Source organism: Moschus berezovskii, chromosome 14 (assembly GCF_049115385.1).
Source record: "Moschus berezovskii isolate FMDL1 chromosome 14, NW_MosBer_1.0, whole genome shotgun sequence".
In the NCBI taxonomy this organism is placed as follows: Eukaryota; Metazoa; Chordata; class Mammalia; order Artiodactyla; family Moschidae; genus Moschus; species Moschus berezovskii.
The window spans coordinates 82,224,238-82,247,523 of NC_142473.1; the positions used below are offsets into that span (position 1 = coordinate 82,224,238).

The 23,286-nt window shown below is 46.8% G+C and overlaps 1 protein-coding gene across 1 annotated transcript in view; it reads left to right on the plus strand.

Annotated features, from left to right (window-relative positions):
• The window catches only part of PTPRJ (protein tyrosine phosphatase receptor type J), a 177,852-nt gene extending 168,896 nt beyond the window's left edge, over nucleotides 1-8,956 (plus strand). Inside the window, exons 22-24 of the mRNA XM_088843336.1 lie at nucleotides 1,824-1,984; nucleotides 3,482-3,617; nucleotides 5,352-8,956. Coding sequence (XP_088699462.1) covers nucleotides 1,824-1,984; nucleotides 3,482-3,617; nucleotides 5,352-5,510 — 456 coding nt within the window. The 3' untranslated portion in view covers nucleotides 5,511-8,956. The remainder of the gene's footprint in view (nucleotides 1-1,823; nucleotides 1,985-3,481; nucleotides 3,618-5,351) is intronic.
• The last annotated feature ends 14,330 nt before the right edge of the window (nucleotides 8,957-23,286 follow it).

Here is a 23,286-nt window from a genome sequence, read left to right on the forward strand (position 1 = left end):
AAATTGAATCAGTGTCATGGGTAACACTGATATCTTTTGATGGCTGTGTAAATTGGTATAGCCCTCTATGCTGCTGCTGCTGCTAAGTCACTTCAGTCGTGTCCGACTCTGTGTGACCCCACAGACGGAAGCCCACCAGGCTCCCCCTTCCCTGGGATTCTCCAGGCAAGAACACTGCAGTGGGTTGCCATTTCCTTCTCCAATGTGTGAAAGTGAAAAGTGAAAGTGAAGTCGCTCAGTCGTGTCCAACCCTTAGCGACCCCATGGACTGCAGCCCACCAGGCTCCTCCATCCATGGGATTTTCTAGGCAAGAGTACTGGAGTGGCTTGCCATTGCCTTCTCCGATAGCATTCTATAGTTTATATCAAAGGCATAAAAATATCTGTTCCTCTTTGATCTGCTGGTTTCAAGTTTGAGAATCTGCCTTAGAGAAATAATCTGAAATATAGGAGAAGCATTCTCCTTCTTTTTTTTTACATTTATTTATTTAGCTGCGCTGGGTCTTAGGTGCGGCATGCGGGATCTAGTTCCCTGACCAGGTGTCGAAACCCAGGACCCCTGGACTGGAAGCATGGAGTCTTAGCCACTGAACCACCAGGGAGTCCCTGATATATATATATATATATGTATATGGAAAAAGAAAATAAATGTGCTTCAAAGGGTAGTTGTCATTAAGGAGCAAATGCCTGCCGTCCAGGTGTAGTACACACCGGTGAGGTCAGTCCCCAGGTGTAGGCATAGTGAGTACAGTTGGCTCAGGAATGTGAATGGTCCAGCCAGGGCAGAGTTCTGATAATTAAAGGTGTGTGCTTTGGTCCACTGTAGGAAGGCAGTCTGTATCATAACTAACTCTCTTGTAATGAACTTCACTTTCTAATGTCCATCTGAAGTTGAAATAGACGCTTTTTGGGGGAGTCCTTTCTCAAACCCTGACAGTTCTAAATATTTACTTGGTGCTTGTTGATTGCTTATCACTTTATTAAATTCTTTGGAAAGTGAAAGTTGCTTAGTCATGTCCAACTCTTGGCAACCCCATGGACTATAGAGCACATGGAATTCTCCAGGCCAGAATATTGGAGTGGGTAGCCTTTCCCTTCTCCAGGGGATCTTCCCAACCCAGGGATTGAATCCAGGTCTCCCACACTGCAAGTGGATTCTTTACCATCTGAGCCACAGGGGAAGCCCAAGAATACTGGAGTGGGTAGCCTGTCCCTTCTCCAGATCCAGAAAGTGGATCTTCCTGACTCGGGAATTGAACCAGGGTCTCCTGCATTGCAGGCAGATTCTTTACCAACTGAGCTATCAGGGAAGTCAAAATTCTTTGGAAAACGTGAATTATGAGACAGTTTTTGCCCTGAAGGCACTGGTTATCATAGTTACATTTGCATAAATTTATTTCTGGTATGTCACCTTCCCCCTTGGGCTCAGGGATGGGGGTTTATGAAGCTCTAAGGAGGTGTAGGTATAAGAATGTGAGACGCTATTGGCAGTGGGCTGTGGTGAAAAGGGAAGATTCTGAACTCAAAACTGAAGGATACGAGATTTCTTCCTCTGAGCTGAGCGTTAGAGAAGTCACTTCACAACTTGGAAAGTTTGTTTCCCCTTCTTAAAAGGGAGATAATAAACCCTCCCACTTGGCTTGTTATACGAATTTGCAGTCCATGCAAGCACTTTATTAGCTATTATACCAACGTACAATTCTAATTTGTAGTCATCACCGCGTCTGAGCTGCTTTTCAGCTGTACTGTGCAGTTCAGCCTTCAGGTATGGCTTGATCTAGCTTGCCTTTCTCTCGGCTCTAACCTCGTTTCTTGGTTTTTAGACTCCGACAAGTGAGAGTCACCCTCTGCGTCAGTTCCATTTCACCTCCTGGCCTGACCACGGTGTCCCTGACACCACTGATCTACTCATCAACTTCCGCTACCTTGTTCGTGACTACATGAAGCAGAGTCCTCCCGAGTCACCAATACTGGTACATTGCAGGTATGCATATGTGACAGATTTCAAATGTAATTATAAATATGGACACTTTTGAAAAAAGAAAAAAGCCCGAGAGGGGATGCAGTAGGTATTTGTAAATTCAAGAAGGTTAGGATATGGGACAATGGATTTATTCCCTAAACCTTCAGACTTTAGAACAGGGATTGGCAAACAATAGTCTGTGGGTCAGATTTGGTCAGCTTACTATATTTTAAAAAACATTGTAACATATTTTATTTCTTATTTATAATATTTCCCTTTGAGATATTTCAACCTTACAAAAATGTAGAAAATAATAATTTAACAAAACTCAGCATGACACCATATATGTTTCTTTTTGTTAATAATACATTACAGGTATAATTAAAGTCTCTACTTACTAGCCTCCTATCCCATTCCCCTTCTTACATGGGTGAACATTTGGTTCTAAAGTTGATCTGTATCATTCCCTTGCATGCTTTTATATTTTATTGCATATGTAGGTAACTCTATTGTTTTATATGGCTTAAAACTTTTACTAGATTTTATAATGTATAAATCATTCTGCAGCCTGTTTTCTTTAGCATTTTGGTTTGCTGTTTAATGGTGTTGAGATACATAATTCTAGTTCATTTTATTTAAAATTATGTTTTCCACATACAAAAACTGTCTGTAAATGAATGGATACAACCTGATAAGTTTTGAGATGAGTATACCTCCATGAAGCCATCACCACAATCTATTTGGCTGCCTGTTTTCGTCAATAAAGTTTTATTGGAACACAGCCATGTCCCTTTGGTTACATAGTGTCTATGGTTACTTTCACGGTGCAGTGGCAAGATGAGCCTGCAAAGCTGATGATGTTTTACTTTCTGGTCCTTAAGAGAAAAATTTGCCACCCCTTCCTGCAGAACAACAATAGATTAGCTTTGGAGCTAAAGGAATTGATTTTGGGACAGAAGATGGGAGGGACTTTGTTACCCTTTGAGAGTAACGGATTGAAACGGATGAAACTTGCCATCCTGGATACAGTTGCAGCTTCGATGGGACTGAGATTAAAGACCTCTAACAAGGTGTTTTATTTGTGGCATCTGATTTGAAAGTACCTTTAGGTCTTGGGTCCCAGTTCCAAGCTAGTACAGTGTGACTTGCTGAGGTTTTAATTAAGCCAGTGGTTAATGGTCCTGGCCTTGACCCTCAAAGCTGCTAGCTGGGGAGAGCAGGATGTATGTACAAATGGGAAGTGGGAGTTTTACAGTAGGGGTGACCCATGCTTGGTGGCGATAGCGGTTAAGAACCTGCCTTCCAATGCAGGAGATACAGGAGACTCAGGTTCGATCCCTGGTCAGGAGGATCCCCTGGAGGAGGGCTTGGCAACCCACTCCAGTATTCTTGCCTGGAGAATCCCATGGACAGAGGAGCCTGGTGGGCTACAGTCCATGGGATCACAGAGTCGGACACGACTGGAGCGACTTAGCACCCTCAACCTGTGCTGACGTGCTCCCTTCCTCTCTTTTTCAGCGCTGGGGTGGGAAGGACAGGCACTTTTGTGGCCATCGATCGTCTTATCTATCAGATAGAGAACGAGAACACTGTGGACGTGTACGGCATCGTGTACGACCTTCGGATGCACAGGCCTTTAATGGTGCAGACAGAGGTGAGGCCAACGTCTGCGTTTGACAATTCTCCCTTCCTGTCCATTTTTTAATTTAATTTTATTTATTTATTTAAATTGGAGTATAATTGCTTTACAGTGTAAGTTTCTGGAGTACGATAATGTGAATCAGCTCTTCGTATTCCCTGAAATGTTCCAGATAAACAGTATGTTCAAGGCGTGTTCTCAACAAGGGAACTGGGAAATATCCCTCCTCAAAACTGACAGGGTGAAGGCATCCTGACCAGGATAGAGCCGAATATTAATCTGGTGTCCGGTCGTCACCCTGAACCAGTTTAGAACTCTGTGAAGAGGTGCTGTGTTTCTGAGTCCAGCAGAGACTCTTCTAGAGGCCTGGGGTACACTGTGTGCTTTGGGGTGAGCAGGTGGCGGGGGTGGGAAGAGTGCAATCACCTCCCATGTTGGTTGGTACAGAGAGCTTCTTTTTCCTGCTTTAATTATATGGAGTCGTAGTTCTTCGTCTTTTAGATTTTGGGTAACACAGAAATCTTATGCCTGCTTACAGATGTTCTTGTCCCTTTTTAAAATATTTTGAAAATTGCATAAATTTGTTCATATCAAAAAACTCAGTACAGGATTATATAGAGGGCATTTTTCTCTCTTGCCTTTCCTTTTCCAATTCCATGCCCTAGAGGTGGTTAGTGTTTACAGTTTGCATAGCTCCAATACTTTGGCCAGCTGACATGAAGAGCTGACTCACTGGAAAAGACCCTGATACTGGGAAAGATTGAGGGCAGGAGGAGAAGGGGACGACAGAGGATGAGATGGTTGGATGGTGTCACCGACTCAATGGAGATGAGTTTGAGCAAACCAGGGAGTTGGTGGTGGACAGGGAGGCCTGGGGTGTGCAGTTCATGGGGTGCAAAGTGTCAGCATGACTTAGCAACTGAACAGCAACAATATATCTTTATAGGCTTCTTTATGTACATCTGTTAAAAAAAAAAGTATGTGTGTACACACATGGGGCGTAATTTTTTTGAGAAGATTTATAATTACTTTTTTTTTTTTTGCCTTTTAGTTTCTTGGTTATTTCATTTAGTATAATGTCCTCAAGTTCATTCAAGTGTTATCATATTGCAGATGTTCCTTCCTAGAGCTTGTTTGAAAAATTGGAAACTATTTTATACATAATGCTGCCCTATGATTTTTTTCCCTCTTAAAGTTTGTGCATGTCTTTCAGGAAACACCACTTCTTCTTCTTCTTTTTAGTGGCTACCTGCAGATTTTGATGTGCTTGCCTGAAGGGTGGGGACCCTGATCATAACCTCAATCTCTACACCCCCTTGAAGGATAGGAGCCCCCAACTCAACCCTGATCATCCTCCGTTATTTCACCCCTTTTGTTGGGAATCACAGTTTACTTCTTATTCTTCATATCCTCCCTTGCCAAGAAAACGGCTGGACATTTTATTGATTGAATACACATGTGCTTTAGCTCCTCCACGTACTTTCTTTTCCCTTCCTTAAGATGCTAGTACTTCTTGAGGAGCTGAGCTGTGTGTGGGGGCACCCCTCTGGTTGAAACTCATTAGTGACGAGAACCTTGCTATGTCTGGTTTCAGATTTCCCCACTGTGTAGTTACTCCTTGACCACGTGAACTTGGAGTGTTCGCTTGCAGGGTGGTGAGTGGGGTTGGACGGTGGAAATCTGTTTGAAAAGACCTTGGGTGCTAATCTTTGGTGCTTCTTTTTTTTTTTCTCTTTCTTTTTCTAACAGGACCAGTATGTTTTCCTCAATCAGTGTGTTTTGGATATTATCAGATCCCAGAAGGACTCCAAAGTGGATCTTATCTACCAGAACACAACTGCAATGACAATCTATGAGAACCTTGCACCGATAACCACGTTTGGAAAGACAAATGGTTACATTGCCTAATTCCAAAGGAAAACCTTTCTGGAGTTAACCAGACCGTCACACCCACAGCAAAGGAAAATGCCCCGATGTTGACATGTTTTTATATGTCTAATATCCTAATTCTTTGTTCTGTTTTGTTAGAACTAATTTGAGAGTGTGAAGCTGCACACGTGAAAGATGACAGATGAGAGGCTGGGGCTGTCAGGGGCTGCGGGTGGCTGCTGAGCAGACCAACTACATTCCTGATCACCAATGGGATGAGTTCGCTTTTTTTTTTTTTCTCTTGAGAATTACAGAATACCAGGAAAAGTGAGCTATGATTTTTTTTTTTTTCCTTTTACAAGACATTCTTTTTTAAAAAGACTATTTTATATGATTCACACGCTAAAGCCAGGATTGTGTTGGGTTGAATATATTTTAAGTATCAGAGGTCTATTTTTACCTACTGTATCTTGGAATCTAGCTGATGGAATATACATAATTGTGGATGATTATCACATAGGGAGGGGTATGTGGTACCTCTTCCGCCTGTGTTTTCTATTTGAACATGTGCCTTTTCTGAATTATGCTTCCACAGGCAAAACTCAGTAGATGTCTCTATTTTTGTACTGAATCTCATGATTGGACTATGTGAAATATTTAAGCAGTAGTTTAGTATTGGAGGTTCAGCCTTCTCAGTGACATTCCTGCTCTCATTCGATTAGAGAAGATCTCGCCTCCAGCCCCCACTTTCCCCATCTCCTGTTTCGTGCTCTATTCTTTTGTTCCTTTTCCCCTCTGGTTTTTCCCCAAAGACATTTCTGATGACCACATTTTCTGCCCACTGGTTGAGCAAGAGTGGAAACTAAATTATCGCCTTGAAAATTTTGGGGGTGGGAGTCGGGGGAAGCAGAGGAACCCTTCAGTGACACAATAATCTTTTATTGTCCCTGTTTTATCTTTTTTCCCCTCATTTCTGTATTTGGTAAGAAGGATTATTTAAAGGTGCAATATGTGACTTAGTGATTCATGATGCTCTAGGTTTTTAGTAATGTTTTACTCAGGTTGGCATTTTATGTGTCTCTGTGTGTCCGTGTGTGTGTGTGTTTCTAAAAGTGTGGCAGTCTGTGAACACTTCTGTGTGAAAACGGTATCAGATGAATCCCTTCTTAAAGTCTACTGGCTTTAGTCTGTATCTGCAGTGACACATATCCATATCTACTGTATATATATACTAAACTCTTAAAACAGTCATTCCTTGGAATTGAGGTGTACAAAGTTTGAATTTGTATCAAAGATGTAATTATTATTTTTAAAACCTCTTTTTCACTATACTGCTGCTGTAATTACTTTGATTTTTTTTTAAACTGTAGATTAATTTTTGTTTATTGTTATTTGGCTTTCAGGTGTGTATCCACCGAGAGTTTCCGAATCTATGTGGATTTATTTTATTGGTACATAATCTGTAAACTTCTCAAGGCATTAATTAACATGAAAGGATTTGTTTCTTTTGTTTTGTTTTATTTTATATTGTGGCTCAGGTTCTATTCTGAAGATGTATTAAGTTTCTCCTCCAATAAGCAATGAAGTATTCAAGGTCTTATGAAGGATCGATCAAGTCCCTTTAGTTCTGTGGCTGTTTCCCACAGTGATAAATCCTGCTGTAAGTGTAGGGCGACGTGTCCTGTTGGAAATGGGAGTGGGGTCTTCTCTGAGGGCCCCGGTCACCCTGGGCCTGTGGGAGCCCGTCTCCTGGCCCTGTGCTCCAGCTCGCTGGCACTTTGAGCGCTGACGGGGCACTCTGGAGGGGGAACCACAGTGTACACAGAACCCTTGCTTCAGTGCCGGGGTCCAGGGCCACACGTCTTTGTCTCCCTCCCCCTTTGAGGTACTGAAAGGAATAGAGGAGAGGGAGATGGTGTTGTGTTTCGGGAGAGCCTTACTTCCCAAGTGGAAATTGCACTTTTGGCTAAGTCCTTTGCGCTCTCTGTGGTGGAAAGCAGTTCATTCCGCGTCAGGCCCTTCGAGGAGCGGGCTGGCCAGGCTGGGCCGGGTCCTCTTTGGTCCTGGATCAGGGAAGCCCTGCCATCCCGGGCTGCTGAGTGAAGCTGGGTTTGGGCGACGGCTTGTAAGTCCTTCCCGTGGGTCCGCCCCTCGCGCGCCTGTCTCGGAGAGTTCCCTGACTTCTTCAGGGGGCCCGGTCCAGGTGGCAGTTCTGGGGTCCCACCCCTTCCCACTCCAGTTTGCCAGGAAACCATGCTGATGGGTGCTGAGGCCCCATCAGGCCCCACGTAGGTGGACGCCCTGCCCGCGCACTGCTGCTGCCCTGGAGAAGTTGGGGGGGAGGACTTGACTCCAGAAATTCCTTTCAAAGATGTAAGCAACAATAATTAGAAACACATGGGTGTAAAAATGCAAAGATCAGAGACCCTCCTCCCTTCCGCCTGGGATGAGCTTGGGAAATGGGCTGTAGCCTGGTCAGCCTCACTCAGACGTCACCCCCGGTCCTGGGAGGAAGGCTTGCGGTGGCCAGGTCTGCTTCCAAATGGGCAGGTCACACGAAGGTCATTCACGATGCTTCTCCGCATCCTGAAGACGCCTGGCGACAGCCCGGGGGTGGGGTGGTGAGGGTATTTATAGCACAGTGACGGAAAAGGGAAGACTAGTGTGTAAATATAGAGGGCAGGAGGGCCGAGGGCTGGTCACAGAAGGGAGAAAGCGCTTTTGAGTTCCTGCCCCGAACCGTCCTAGGAACAATGAGCTAAAGTCGGAGGCCAGTGGAGTCATGGGGATGGCGTGGTCGCCCCTGCTTAGTATTTGACAAGTGCAGAAGTACACCAGCCAGCATGGGTTGAGCTGGTTTGAGGGATTTCGGCTTCTAAACTCTTCTTCCAAGAGCAAGGATGTTTTTGTCTGCAAAGTTAAATCTAGTGATGGTTGGCAGCAATGTGAAATGAGATGCAGGTCGGTTCCCTGTGGCCACGTGACGACCACCAGCTAGGTTTTGGCATACTTGACCACTGGACGTGGGCATCACCAAGTTGGAGGCTCCTGGGGCTTGGGGCTGCCTATGCAGCTGATTGGTGTTTGCTTTTCATCTGGGGGTGAAAAAGCCTGGTTTCCTTTTGAAATGCTTGATTGCACTTGCTGAGCTAAACAAGCCTTGGTGACTGATGTTGATTTGCCTCCAAAGTCCAAGTTCTGAATTTTCAGACTCTGTGTAGCAGTCGAGTATTCAATATACTGTAGCTTTTTAATCCCCTCGGGGGCACCTATGAATAGGATGTGTTGATGTGGACTCTAAAACTGTAATTTTCTTGTAACTATTTTGGAATGATGCATATTTCTAATGTTTGTTATACTTGTACAGAGTATTGCTGTTGGTTGCTTCCCCCCCGCCCTTGGTTTGTTTTTTAAGGAAAAACATGGCCTGAAAAAAAATTTTTTTAAAAGACTTACAAATACCAAATATAAAAAAAAGTCAACACCTTATGCCTCTGTTTGCTTGTCTTTCTGCCTCCTTACTTTGCATCCACATCATATCATTTACCGAGCAGTTTACTGGCCCCCGTTCAGCTGGGGGATCCTTCACAAAAGCATGTTTCCCTTGGGGTGTTTCCACATTGTTTTGGTTTGCTAGGGGCTGTTGTAACAAAGTACAGCATGCTGAGGGGCTTAAACACTATAAAAGGATCATCTCACAGTCCTGGAGGCTAGACGTCCGAGATCGAGGTGTCGGCAGGTTGGTTTCCTCTGAGGCCACTCTGGCTGGTGGACGACTGTCTTCCCCTGGTCTGTTCTAACCTCCTCTTCTTACAAGGACACCAGTCACTGTGGATCACAGCCCATGCTAATGACCTCACATGACCTGAGTTACCTCTGGAGACTCTTATCTCCAAATACAGTTGCACTGGGAGGTACTGGAGGTTAGGATTTTAGCATATAAACTTTGGGGGCACATAAGTCAGCCCAAAGGGCTTCCCTGGTGGCTCAGTGGTAAAGAATCCACCTTCAATGCAGGAGATGTGGGTTCAGTCCCTGGGTTGGGAAGCTCCCCTGGAGGAGGAAATGGCAACACACTCCAGTATTCTTGCCTGGGAAACCCCATGGACAGAGGAGCCTGGTGGGCTACAGTCCGTGGGGTCACAAAAGAGTTGGACCACAACTTAGCAACTAAACAACAGCAGCAGCAACAACAAAAGTCAGCCCAGAACACACATGGAAGGTGTAAAGTGGGGCCTGGGGAGTGAGAGTGGTGGCGTACGTTCCCAGAGGGTGGGAGGCGGGGCTCTGCAGGTGGACAGACACCCACTTGGGGGCAGCTTACATCCTTAGGCAAGCCTCCAGGATCTTTAGAGGCTTTCTGGTTGATGGGTTTGGGGAATCTCAAAATTTCCGGGGGACGGTAGCAGTTGGGAGGTTTTTCTTTCATCTCACTCCCTTATGCCTTGATGCAAACTCTTAAGTAGATTGAGATGATTTTAAGGTATCTCTTGTTCCTCTTTCCCAAAATCAATCAATCCATTCAACAGTGATTTATTGAGTACCTCCTGTCCACCAGCAACTATACCTTGGTGGCTGAGGGTTCAACTGTGAACAAAATAGAAATCTCTGCCCTCATGGGAAGTGAAAGTCACTCAGTCAGGTCCGGACTCTTTGCAACCCCGTGGGTATAGAGTCCATGGAATTCGCCAGGCCAGAATACTGGAGTGGGTAGCCATTCCCTTCTCCAGGGAATCTTCCTGGCCCAGGGATGGGACCCGGGTCTCCAGCACTGCAAATAGATTCTTTACCAACAAAGTGAGAGCAGGTAGACAGACATATGTAAATTAAATCCTTAGTATGTTAGAATCTAACGGATGATGAACAGAATAGTATTTATTCATGCCTGATGCACCAGCTCATTTTCACCAAGGCAGAGCAGCCACAGCGTGTCAAGGAGAAAGTGTTGCTATGTGCTCATCACTCAACCCCTGCTTCAGGCCCGTCAGGAATATAAAGCTGAACACCGCCCAGGTCCTGCCCGGGAGAAGTGGGCAGTCCAGAGGGCCAGGAGCATAAGGGATGCAAATGCAAAATGGACCTGAAAAGTACCAGAAACGATTTAAAGCAGCAGGAGACAGGAATCCCAGGAGCCTAAGAGTGGGGATGGCAGGCGAGCTCAATTGTGAGCAGGAGTTTAGTAGGAGGATACAAAGGGGAAGCGGAGGGTGAATGTGCCTGCGTGGAGGCTGGTGAGATGTGAGCCTGTAGGGAGGGTGGGGTCAGGTGAGGTGAGGTGGTGGCTTATGACCCTGGCAGGGAAGAACCCTGGGATTATAGGCCTGCTTGATGAAAATGGCCTCACCTTTAAGATGCTGACCTGTCGTGTGTGTGTGTGTGTGTGTGTGTACACACATAAATAAGTAAACTTACTAAGACACATGGGCTTCCCAGGTGGTTCAGACGGTAAAGAATCTGCCCGTAGTGTGGGACACCTGGGTTCTATCCCTGGGTTGGGAAGATCCCCTGGAGAAGGGAATGGCAACCCGTTCTAGTATTCTTGCCTGGAGAATTCCATGGATGGAGGAGTCTGGCAGGCTTCAGCCCAGGTTGCAAAGGATCAGACACGACTGAACGACACACACACACACACTCTATTTTGTCTTCACTATTTTCTTTGCATGGAAACCGCGTGGTGGTCACAAAGGTGAGTGACCACGGGAGGATGGAAGGAGGGGACGCACCAGACCCTTGGCTGGTCAGTGGGAGGAAGCAGTGTGCGTCCCCACACAGAGAGACCACGTGGAGCACGCTCAGCCGGAGCCGCGTTTCCCTGGCCTCCAGGTCCCGCTTGGTCCTCAGCGGTCTCTGCTGTTGGCAGAGCAGGCGGCGTTGCTTTGCTGATCGCACCCTCTCAGTCCTTTTCTCTCTCCCCACTTCCCTTTCTCTCTGTCTCATCCTCCTCGCCTGTGCCAGCATCTGGAGGCAACAGCTAAATGCTGGCCTGCTTGCCAAGTCAAAATAACTGCTGAGAATTCCAGCACACTCCTGAGTTGTTTGTTTGAAATACCAGGTGAAATGAGGTCAGTTTTCCAGGCATGGATTCCTGTAGTATGTCCAGGTCTGCCCAAAGTCTGTTGCTGTAACTACATTTCTGATTAGGCAGAGAGCACAGATCTGGAGCATTTGACAATGTAACTGTTCCAGACGTGATTACTTGCCTCAGTGAGGATAGAAAAGCTTTTGCTTTTAAAAAGAGGCTTCCAGATGTATGATGGTAAGAAGGACGTTGCGGGTCCAAAGTTCAGCGGCCTGATCACAGAGTTCCCTGTGCCTCACGGTAGATCCTTGCTGGTCATCCGTTTTCAATGCAGCAGTGTGTTCATGTCAGTGGGACTTCCACGTTGACTCAGCGGTAAGGAATCTGCCTGCCAGTTTATGAGACACAGGAGACGTGGGTTTGATCCCTGGGTCGGGACGCTGCCCTGGAGGAGGAAATGGCAACCCACTCCAGTATTCTTGTCTGGAAAATCCCATGGACAGAGGAACCTGGTGTGCTACATATATACAGTCCATGAGGTCGCAAAGAGTCAGACGTGACTGAGCACACACTCACACCCACCCACTCTCTCACACACACACACACACACACACACGTCAGTGCCAAACTCCCTAACTATCCCTCCTCTGAAATGCTTACTCTCTGGCAGCCATCAATTTGTTCTCTTAAAAAAGATGAGAAACAGTCTGTGGCGGGGAGCTGAAGTTTGCTGGAGGGGTTTGGAGAGCAACAGCTGTGGCTTGTTGAGTCCACGGCCTCGAGGGCCCAAGTGGATGTGGGCCCGGGTGGCCGTCTTGTTAAATCCGAGGCGGTCTAGAGACTCAGTTTCTTCAGGGGGCATCGTCCCGCATGGATTTTGAATCCATCCACATGTCTTGAATGGTCCCCTGACCATTACCCCTTCAACTGGGAAGCTTCCAGGGCCTACCTTCATGTCCCAGCAGAGAGGGGCCTTGAGGGTTAGTTCAGAAAGAAGGAAGATGGAGGAGTGTGGTGACGTGTGACGCTGTGACGTGCCGAGACACTCAGCGTATTGCCTAGGACATCTGAAACACCTGGTAGGTGCAGCTGTCTTTTTTAATCAACTTAAATTTGTTTTGATCAAATACTGTGGGCTGGCAGTGGGCCCTTGGTATGTACCTCTGTGGGGAAAAAGAAAGGCGTGATCACTGCCTTTGTGGAATTTAAGGGCCTACAGAAGAGGCAGGAAGTGAAGAAGGAATTGAACACGTATCTGTCGATCCCTTCCGGCTGGAATGAGAGAGCGGCCCTGAGGGAGTGGGCAGGGGTGCAGCCTGGGAGGAACACTGTGGCAGGAGTGGTTTGGCATTTGAAGAGCAGTGTGGTCTCTGAGGCCTTGCTGGCGAAGGAGCTGAGGCACGATATGAAGCCAGAGAGGTGGTCGGGGCCATCGAGTGTGGCTTCCTGAGCCGAGGTCTGGAGAGGGGAAGTTAGTCTACGAGCCCTGGGAGGCCGTCGGAGTTTCCAGAGCAGAGAGTCCTGACACGCTGGCCCTGCACGGAGCTCGGGCTGCCGGGAGCCCGGAAGCAGGGAAGCGCGTTAGAGCCTCTGGTTTAGCAGTGGTTTTGGAAACCAGATGAATCTATAGCCCGTGAGACCTTCCCTGGTGGCTCAGACGGCAAAGAATCCACCTGCAGTGCGGGAGACGCGGGTGCGATCCCTGGGTTGGGAAGATCCCCTGGAGAAGGGAATGGCGGCCCACTCCAGGATTCTTGCCTGGAGAACCCCAGGGATGGAGGAGCCTGGCGGCCTACAGTCCACGTGTTTGCAATAGCGTTGGTTACGACTGAGTGACTTTCACTTTGACTTCATAGCCCTTGAGGAAGAACTAAATGTTCTTGACTTTAAAGGCTAAACTGCTATTATTTTGTCCTGTTTAGCTGCTTCTCTTCTGCGTTTTCTCACTTCTATGGTTAAATGTATCCTGTTTCTGGCTGTGTGGGGTCTTATCACTGCGTGGAGGCTTTCTGTCTCTAGTGGTGGCGATCGGGGGCTGCTCTCCTGTGGTGGAGCGTGGGCCCTCCAGTGTAGGGGCTTCAGTGGTTGGAGCCCCCAGTCTCTATTTTTGTGGAGTCTGGGTTTAGTGGCTCCACGGCACGTAGGATCTTCCCAGACCAGGGACGGAACCCATATCCCTTGCCTTGGCAGGAGGATTCTTAGCCACCGTGGAAGTCCCTAAGTTTATTCTTTGGCTAAAATTTTTCCGCAGACGAGAGGCAGATAGAGGACGTGGTGGGGAGGGTGGGGGAGGTCTGTCCTGGGAAGGGCCCAGAGGGTCCAGCTCGGTTACGATGGGAAATAAAAATCAAGGGATCACCAGGGCTCTTATAACGTGTAAAGGTGACGTGAGAAAAGCAATTTATAGAACGATCAGAAAATAATTCCAGGAAGCAGTGAGGTCAGCACGTAAGAAGACAAGAAAGACACCACCACAGTGAAGTAATGTGGGGTTGTAAGTTTTAAACAAATGTATCTATTTTTGGCTATGCTGGTCTTCCTTGCTCTGAGGACTCTTCCCTAGGTGTAGTGAGCAGGGCCTGCTCGCTAGCTACAGGGAGCAGGCTTCTCTTCTCAGCGGCCTCTCCTGGTGCAGAGCCCAGGCTCTGGGGCCAGCGGGCTCAGTGTTGAGGTTCCCGGGCTCCAGAGCACAGGCTCTGTAGTTGTGACACCTGGGCTTATTTGCTCCGTGGCCTGTGGGATCTTCCCAGACCAGGGATCGAACCCATGTCTTCTGCATTGGCGGGCGGGTTCTGTACTGCTGAGCCTCCAGGGAAGCCCCCAATGGTGTGGGGTTATGAGTGGCTTTTATTTTTACTTTCCTAAATTTTATAATTTTCCCCACTGAGTATGGAGTTCTTGTTGAGACTAATTTAAAATTTTAGCATTTTTCTTCTTGACTCAGAAAAGTAAGCTAGAACATATTTCAAGATATACTTGTCCAAATTTACCAAGTTCTTCAAAATGAATGTGAACCCAAGGCTTTTTTTGAGTTGCAAGGAGTTTGTTAAAAAGTGAAAGTTAAATTTACAGTATTAGATTCTGAGCTGTTAAGCTGGAGGAAGCAAGGCCCACCTTCTTGCTCCCAGTTGAGTGTTTATCTGCCAGGGTGGAGGGCCTGGTGGGCACCTGGGGGGCAGGGGGAAGAGGCAGGGGGAAAAGAGGGTGAGCCCTGCTCCTCAAAGTTCTTACAGCTCTCCCACCCCATCTGGGGTTCCACAGCTCCCTTCCTGGATGGTCCCTGGGCCCTCGGAAGAAAAACAGGAGGGCCGAGACATTACCCTATAACTGCTGTGTGTGCTCAGTCATCATGTTCAACTCTTTGCTGCTCTGTCCATGCAATTGCTATTTCCTACACCAGGGGATCTTTCCGACCTTCATGGGAAATAGACGAAAAACAGTGGAAACTGTCAGACTTTATTTTTTGGGCTCCAAAATCACTGCAGATGCTGATTGCAGCCAGGAAATTAAAAGACGCTTACTCCTTGGAAGGAAAGTTATGACCAACCTAGATAGTATATTAAAAAGCAGAGACATTACTTTGCCAACAAAGGTCCGTCTAGTCAAGGCTATGGTTTTTCCCGTGGTCATGTATGGATGTGAGAGTTGGACTGGGAAGAAAGCTGATCACCGAAGAATTGATGCTTTTGAACTGTGGTGTTGGAGAAGACTCTTGAGAGTCCCTTGGACTGCAAGGAGATCCAACCAGTCCATTCTAAAGGAGATCAATCCTGGGTGTTCATTGGAAGGACTGATGCTAAAGCTGAAACTGCAATACTTTGGCCACCTCATGCGATGAGTCGATTCACTGGAAAAGACTCTGATGCTGGGAAAGGTTGGGGACGGGAGGAGAAGGGGACGACGGAGAATGAGATGGCTGGATGGCATCACCGACTCTGTGGACATGAGTTTGAGTGAAGTCCCGGAGTTGGTGATGGACAGGGAGGCCTGGTGTGCTGTGATTCATGGGGTGGCGGAGAGTCGGACACGACTGAGCGACTGAACTGAACTGAACTGAACACCAGGGGATCTTGCCGACCTAGGGATGAAACTCATGCCTACCTTGTCTTCTCCATTAGGCAAGGTGAATTCTTTACCACGGAGCCACCTGGAAAGCTCCCTTATAAACTGTTCTTTTCAGTCGCTTTGCCATGTCCGACTCTTTGCGACCCCAGGGACTGCGGCATGCCAGGCCTCCCTGTCCATCACCAACTCCCAGAGTTTGCTCAAACTCATGTCCATTGAGTCGGTGATGCCATCTGACCATCTCATCCTCTGTTGTCCCCTTCTCTTCCTGCCTTCAATCATCCCTGAGTCTGCTTCTGCTGCTGCTAAGTTGCTTCAGTCGTGTCCGACTTTGTGCGACCCCATAGACAGCAGCCCATCAGGCTCCCCCGTCCCTGGGATTCTCCAGGCAAGAATACTGGAGTGGGTTGCCATTTCCTTCTCCAATGCGTGAGAGTGAACAGTGAAAGTGAAGTCACTCTGCCACCCCATGGACTGTAGCCCATCAGGCTCCCCTGTCCATGGGATTCTCCAGGCAAGAACACTGGGGTGGTTTGCCATTTCCTTCTCCAGGGGATCTTCCCAATCCAGGGATCGAACCCAGATCTCCCGCATTGGCGGCAGGTGAGGCCCGGCAGCGATTTTGCATATAGCCACTAGATGGCGCCAAAGGACTGCTGAGAAAGCAATCCGGGTCAGATGGCAATGGGGGAAAACAGGTTTGCAAAAAAGGAACTCAGAGAGCTGGCTGGCTTTGAAGGGAGCACGGGTCATATCGTCCCCGAGGGTGTACAAGCAGCTGCCACCTTGGTGAGAGGTAGGGCTGGAGGTGGAGGAGCTGGAGTCAGGGCCAGGAATTCTCTGGTGCTCAATGGCAGTCACTGCTCTACCGGGCGCGTGGACGGGGCCGGAGGAGTAGGAGCAGAAACCCTGAGGGTCAGGTGCGAGCTGTTCATGGATCCCTTCCGGGCGAGTGCTTTCCTCGAGTGGCACGTCTGTCCTGGTGGAGAACAGCACCGGGCGCCAGAGTGGCTGCGGTAGCCTCGCCCTGTGGGCGGGCTGCGTACTGGGGCGGCACTGAGCAACCAGTCAGAGCCCCAGGCGGTTTCGTCTGCTTTCTCTGTGCTGTTCCCGGAAATAAGCAAGCACACGTGTACAATCTTCACAAGTGAGGTCTTGGTTACCTTTAGCCCTCCTGGAAGTCTCTGGTTTTAAAACCAGCTAAGGGGACTCTTGGAGAAGGAAATGGCAACCCACTCCAGTGTTCTTGCCTGGAGAATCCCAGGGACGGGGGAGCCTGGTGGGCTGCCGTCTATGGGGTCGCACAGAGTCGGACACAACTGAAGCGACTTAGCAGCAGCAGCGGCAAGGGGACTCTTGTAACAGTGAAGAGCAAAACCCAGCTCCACGCTGGATTTGTTTCTTTGACTTTAACCTTTGCTTTTCATTGCTTTTGTTATTATAGCCAGTAACAGGATGTTGTCTATAGCTGTTCAGTTCAGTTCAGTTCAGTCACTCAGTTGTGTCCGACTCTTTGTGACCCCATAAACCGCAGCACGCCAGGCTTCCCCATCCATCACCAGCTCCTGGAATTTACTCAAACTCATGTCCAGTGAGTCGGTGATGCCATCCAACCATTTCATCTTCTGTCGTCGCCTTCTCCTCCAGCCTTCAATCTTTCCCAGCATCAGGGTCTTTTCCAATGAGTCAGTTCTTGGCATCAGGTAGCCAAAGTATTGGAGTTTGAGCTTCAGCATCAGTCCTTCCAATGAATATTCAGGACTGATCTTTAGGATGGATCGGTCTATAACTGTAAGCATACATAATGGCCTGCCTCTGGGAACCTGCCCCTCTGCCAGAATGTCAAACCAAAATGCCTTTGTTCAACTCTCAGGGATACCTTCTGAGCCTCCCCATCTGTGAATGGCAGCAGGAAAGAAGAAATTAAAATATTCCACCCCTGCCCCATCCCATGCTGGCCAAGCCAAGAGATGTTTTGCAAGATTTATTCCCTCTTTGGGCTTCCCAGGTGGTGCTAGTGGTAAAGAACCTGCCTGCCAATGCAGGAGATATAAAGAGTTGCAGATTCAATCCCTGGGCCAGGAAGATACCCTGGAGAAGGAAATGGCAACCCTCTCCAGTGTTCTTGCCTGGCGAATCCCTTGGACAGAGGAGCCTGGTGGGCTGCCGTCCCTGGGGTGGCAAAGAGTTTTTTAGTGAGTAAACAACAACAATGGCCTTTTCACTTTCTGCCCTCGTCCTCCCCTCTCTGTTCTATAAAAGAAACTGGCATCCAGACCCCATAAGAGGTACTCTATGGCATTAGACTGCCATGAGATACCAGGCCTCGCACCTCCTGTCTTGATTACTGGCCTGTCCTGCAGTGAGCAGACTGAGCTTCGATTTGGAAACAGTCTTCCCAGTGTCAGACTCTGGGGCTGGGGCACCTAGTAGAAATAGTAACAGACTTTTATTTTGTTGGGCTCCAGAGTCACTGTGGACAGTGGCTGCAGCCATGAAATTAAAAGATGCTTGCTCCTTGGAAGAAAAGCTGTGACAAACATAGACTGTGTATTAAAAAACAGAGACATTGCTTTGCTGACAAAAGTCCATAAAATCAAGCTATGGTCTTTCTAGGAGTCACATACAGATGTTAAGAGTTGGACCATAAAGAAGGCTGAATGCTGAAGAACTGATGCTTTTGAACTGTGGGGCTGGAGAAGACTCTTGAGAGTCCCTTGGACAGAAAGGAGATCAACCAAGTCAATCCTAAAGGAAATCTACTCTGAATATTCACTGGGAGGACTGATGCTGAGGCTGAAGCTGCAATGCTTTGGCCTCCTGATGCAAAGAGCTGACTCTGGAAAAGACCCTGCTCCTGGGAAAGACTGAGAGCAGGAGGAGAAGGGGACGACAGAGGGTGAGATGGCTGGATGGCACCACCGACTTCGATGAGTCAGACTTTGAGCAGACTCTGGGGAATTGTGAAGGACAGGGAAGCCTGGCGTGCTAAAGCTCATGGGGTCTCAGAGAGTTGGAGACAACTTAGCGACTGAACAGCAGCTTTACTCCAGGGAGGATCCACAAAAGTATGACGGCCCCTTCCTCTTCTGTGTGTTCTGCGCTAAGGGATGGGTTCTGAGCTGATCACTTCCTCTCATACCCAACTCATTATCAACCTCTCTTTACAGTCTTGTAATTATTGTTAATATTCCCTTGTGAAATCTGTGACAAGGTTGGTTGAAAACGTCATTTTGGTAATCAGAGAAGAGATTTGGTGAAAGGGAGATACAGTTTAACTGTTTATTTTCTAGTATCTTTTGGTTTTTGTGTTTCAATGACGACCAAAGATGGATTTCATCAATCTGTGGTTTGTCAAGGGATATAAAACATTTGTTTAAAAACAAATAAAAGTTATTGATGCTGATGATAAAAAAGAAAAGGAACTCAGAAGTTGATGTTCTGAGAAGAGATGGTATCCATCATTATGTGAGTGATAAGGACTTCTGCTATTAAGGCAGAGGCGGCCTTGAGCCATTAGTTGGGTAAATAAACGATGTGATTTAATTTGTGAAATGAAAATGGTGAAATAGATTGAATGGTGAGGTTTCACCAGATGGTGAAATAGATTGAATGATGAAACTAACTGGTTTTATAAGAAATAACTCCCAGATCTCAGCGGTTTAATACCTACGTCACAGTTTAACGTGGCTGGCGCTATTCGAGGATATAGACTGGTACAGGCTTCCCCAGCTTTAACCCAAGCTTGTCGAGGTCGTCCTGGGGTCACCATCCAGCTGGCAGATGAGGAAGAGGACACAGGAGGCAGTGCGAGGGTGGTTTCTATGGGCCGGGTTTGTGTGACATGTACCACTCTCATCCTCCTTCCATCGGTGGGGGAAGCGTTTGACTGCGTACCCTGGAGGAAGAGAGCTGGGGGTCCTGGTGAGCACGGGCATCCTGTGGCACGTTGGTCAGATCAGTGGATAACGTGCTTAACACGGTGCCTGGCACTTTGTAGGGATTCCGTCAATGGTGGTCTCCTCCTCCCTTCCGGAGCCACCTGTCTGGGGAAGGAGTGGGTGGGAAGGAAATGGCTTCTATTCTGCGTTGGCATGGCAACCCAGCTGCTTCTAAAATGTATGGTTCGTGGACCTAACAGGGACCCTGGGAGGTGCTGTGTCCTGGTTTAGGGCCACAGTAGGCTTACAGGTGTCGGGAACTGTGAGCTCATGAGTGACTGGCACATTCAGTGGGGATGTGCTCTTGAAGCTTCCACCCATGCCTTTAATCACTTACCTGAAGCTCCTGGGGATCTCAAGGAAGGAAAGAAACTTCTTTGTTCTGAAGAGCCCCCAAGGGATGGCATTAATTTGCTCCTTCGCAAACTTTTCCTAACTCTTTGCCTCAGCTCCTGAGGGCATAATTAATTGCCTGAAGTTGTCATCATGCCAGAAAACCTGAGTGTGGCCTCCAGAAAGTGGAGGAGTAACTGATCACTCTGTATTCACAGAATGGAAAACTAATTGGCTCGTTTTCTTCCCTTGATGAGCCTTGTAGCAGCAGAGAACTTTTTCTATTAAATGCGAAGAGGCTAACCTCTGAGTTGTGGAGTGTCAGTGGGAACCGCTGAGAATACATGGATTTGATCAACAGTTTTCTTTTTTACATTTACATTGTATTACAATACGTTTTTCCAACTTTTAAAAAAGTTTCGTAATACATTTTGGAGCTCTTTCAGTATCAGTGTATGTAGATATGCTCACCGGTATTAGGCCTAGTTGCCATAGCAAAATATCAGATGCGGTGGCTTAAGCAACAGGAATGTAATTCTCATAGTTCTGGAGACCAGCAGCCCAAGATCAAGGTGCTGTTGGATTTGGTCCCCTGGTAAGGACATGCTTCCTGGCTTGCAGAGTCTGCCTTCTGGCTGTGTCCTGACATGGCAGAGAGAAAGAGAGAGAGAATGGATTCTTGTGCTAATTCCATCATCAAGGTTCTACCCTCGTTACCTCCTCGAATTCTAATCACTTCCCAAAGACTCCGTCTGAAATACTGTCACAGTGAGGCTTAGAACTTCAACACTCAAATTTTTGGCAGACACAATTAGTCCGTGGGCTTCCCTTGCAGCTCAGATGGGAAAGAATCTGCCTGCAATGCAGAAGACCTGGGTTCAATTCCTGGGTTAGGAAGATCCCCTGGAGAAGGAAATGGCAACCCACTCTAGGATTCTTGCCTAGAGAATCCCATGGACAGAGGAGCTTGGTGGGCTACAGTTCATGGGATCTCACAAGAGTCAGACACGATTTATCGATGAAAGCACCACCACCTTGTTAGTCCATAGCACCATTCTTTCTTTTCTATTTTATTTTTAATTTCAGCTTTGTTGAGGGATTGACAAATGAAATCATGAGGTAATTAAAGTATACATGGTAGTGATTATATATATATATATATATTTATATACACATTGTAAAAGGAATCCCCCATCTAGTGATGGCACATCCATCACTCTACAAACTCACATATTTATCTTTTTTGGTGAGAATATTTAAGGTCTACTCTTTTAGTGGATTTTGATTATACAGTATGATGTTGTCAACTTTAGTCACCATGCTATACATTAAATCCTCTGACCTTATTCATCTTATAGCTGAAAGTTTGTACCCTTTCACCAACTTCCCCTATTTTCCCCACCCTCCAGTGTCTAGAAGCTACTTTTCTACTCTCTCTTTCTGAGTTTGACTTTTTATTTTAGATTCCACATATTAACCTCTTTATTACTATATCATGATGTGCTTTTTCTCTTGTTACATTCTTTTTATTTTAATCTGTTTATTTACTTGGCTGTGACAGGCTTTAGCTGCAGCATGTGGGGTCTTCATTGACTCGTGTGGACTCTTTCCTTGAAGCATATGGATTCTCGAGTTGTGGCTGAAATAGTGCAAGGGCTCGGGAGTTGCAGTATGTGGGCTTGGTTGCTTGGTGGCGTGTGGGATCTTAGGTCCCTGACCAGGGATCGAACCTGAGTCCCTTGCTTCAGAAGGCAGATTCTTGATCACTGGGCCACCAGGGAAGTCCCTCTTATTACATTCTTTGACTAAAAGTCACTTTTTTCTCGTATAAGAGCAGCAACTCCTGCTTCTTTTGGTTTCCATTTGCATGGAATGTCTTCATCGCTTCACTTTCAGTCTCCGCCTTAAAGTTGAAGGGTATAGGCAGCGTATAGTTGGATTTTACCTTTTTAATTCACTGAGACACTGTGTCCTTTGATTGGAGAATTTGTTCATTCATATTTAAAGTAATTGTTAATTGGTAATTGCACTCATCTCACACACTAGTAAAGTAATGCTCAAAATTCTCCAAGCCAGACTTCAGCAATATGTGAACTGTGAACTGCCAGATGTTCAAGCTGGTTTTAGAAAAGGTAGAGGAACCAGAGATCAAATTGCCAACATCCGCTGGATCATGGAAAAAGCAAAAGAGTTCCAGAAAAACATCTATTTCTGCCTTATTGACTATGCCAAAGCCTTTGACTGTGTGGATCACAATAAACTGTGGAAAATTCTGAAAGAGATGGGGATACCAGACTACCTGACCTGCCTCTTGAGAAACCTATATGCCGGTCAGGAAGCAACAGTTAGAACTGGACATGGAACAACAGACTGGTTCCAAATAGGAAAAGGAGTACGTCAAGGCTGTATATTGTCATCCTGCTTTATTTAACTTATATGCATAGTACATCATGAGAAACGCTGGGCTGGAAGAAGCACAAGCTGGAATCAAGATTGCCAGGAGAAATATCAATAACCTCAGATATGCAGATGACACCACCCTTATAGCAGAAAGTGAAGAAGAACTAAAAAGCCTCTTGATGAAAGTGAAAGAGGAGAGTGAAAAAGTTGGCTTAAAGCTCAACATTCAGAAAACTAAGATCATGGCATCTGGTCCCATCACTTAATGGCAAATAGATGGGGAAACAGTGGAAAAAGTGTCAGACTTTATTTTGGGGGGCTCCAAAATCACTGCAGATGCTGATTGCAGCCAGGAAATTAAAAGACACTTACTCCTTGGAAGGAAAGTTATGACCGACGTAGACAGCATATTAAAAAGCAGAGACATTACTTTGCAAACAAAGGTCCATCTAGTCAAGGCCATGGTTTTTCCCGTGGTCATGTATGGATGTGAGAGTTGGACTGTGAAGAAAGCTGATCGCTGAAGAATTGATGCATTTGAACTGTGGTGTTGGAGAAGACTCTTGAGAGTCCCTTGGACTGCAAGGAGATTCCAACCAGTCCATTCTAAAGGAGATCAATCCTGGGTGTTCATTGGAAGGACTGATGCTGAAGCTGAAACTCCAATACTTTGGCCACCTCATTCGACGAGTTGACTCACTGGAAAAGATTGTGATGCTGGGAAGGATTGGGGGCAAGAGGAGAAGGGGACGACAGAGAATGAGATGGCTGGATGGCATCACTGACTCGATGGACATGAGTTTGAGTGAACTCCGGGAGTTGGTGATGGACAGGGAGGCCTGGTGTGCTGTGATTCTTGGGGTCGCAAAGAGTCAGTCACGACTAAGTGACTGAACTGAACTGAACAGGACCTCAATGGATTGGATGATATATTGTCATGGGGGAGGGAAATATGCTTTGCTCAGTCTACTGAGTCAAATGCTGATCTTTTTCATAAACATCTTCATGGGCACACCCAGAAATAATGTTTAACCAGATATTTGGCATTGTGTGGCTC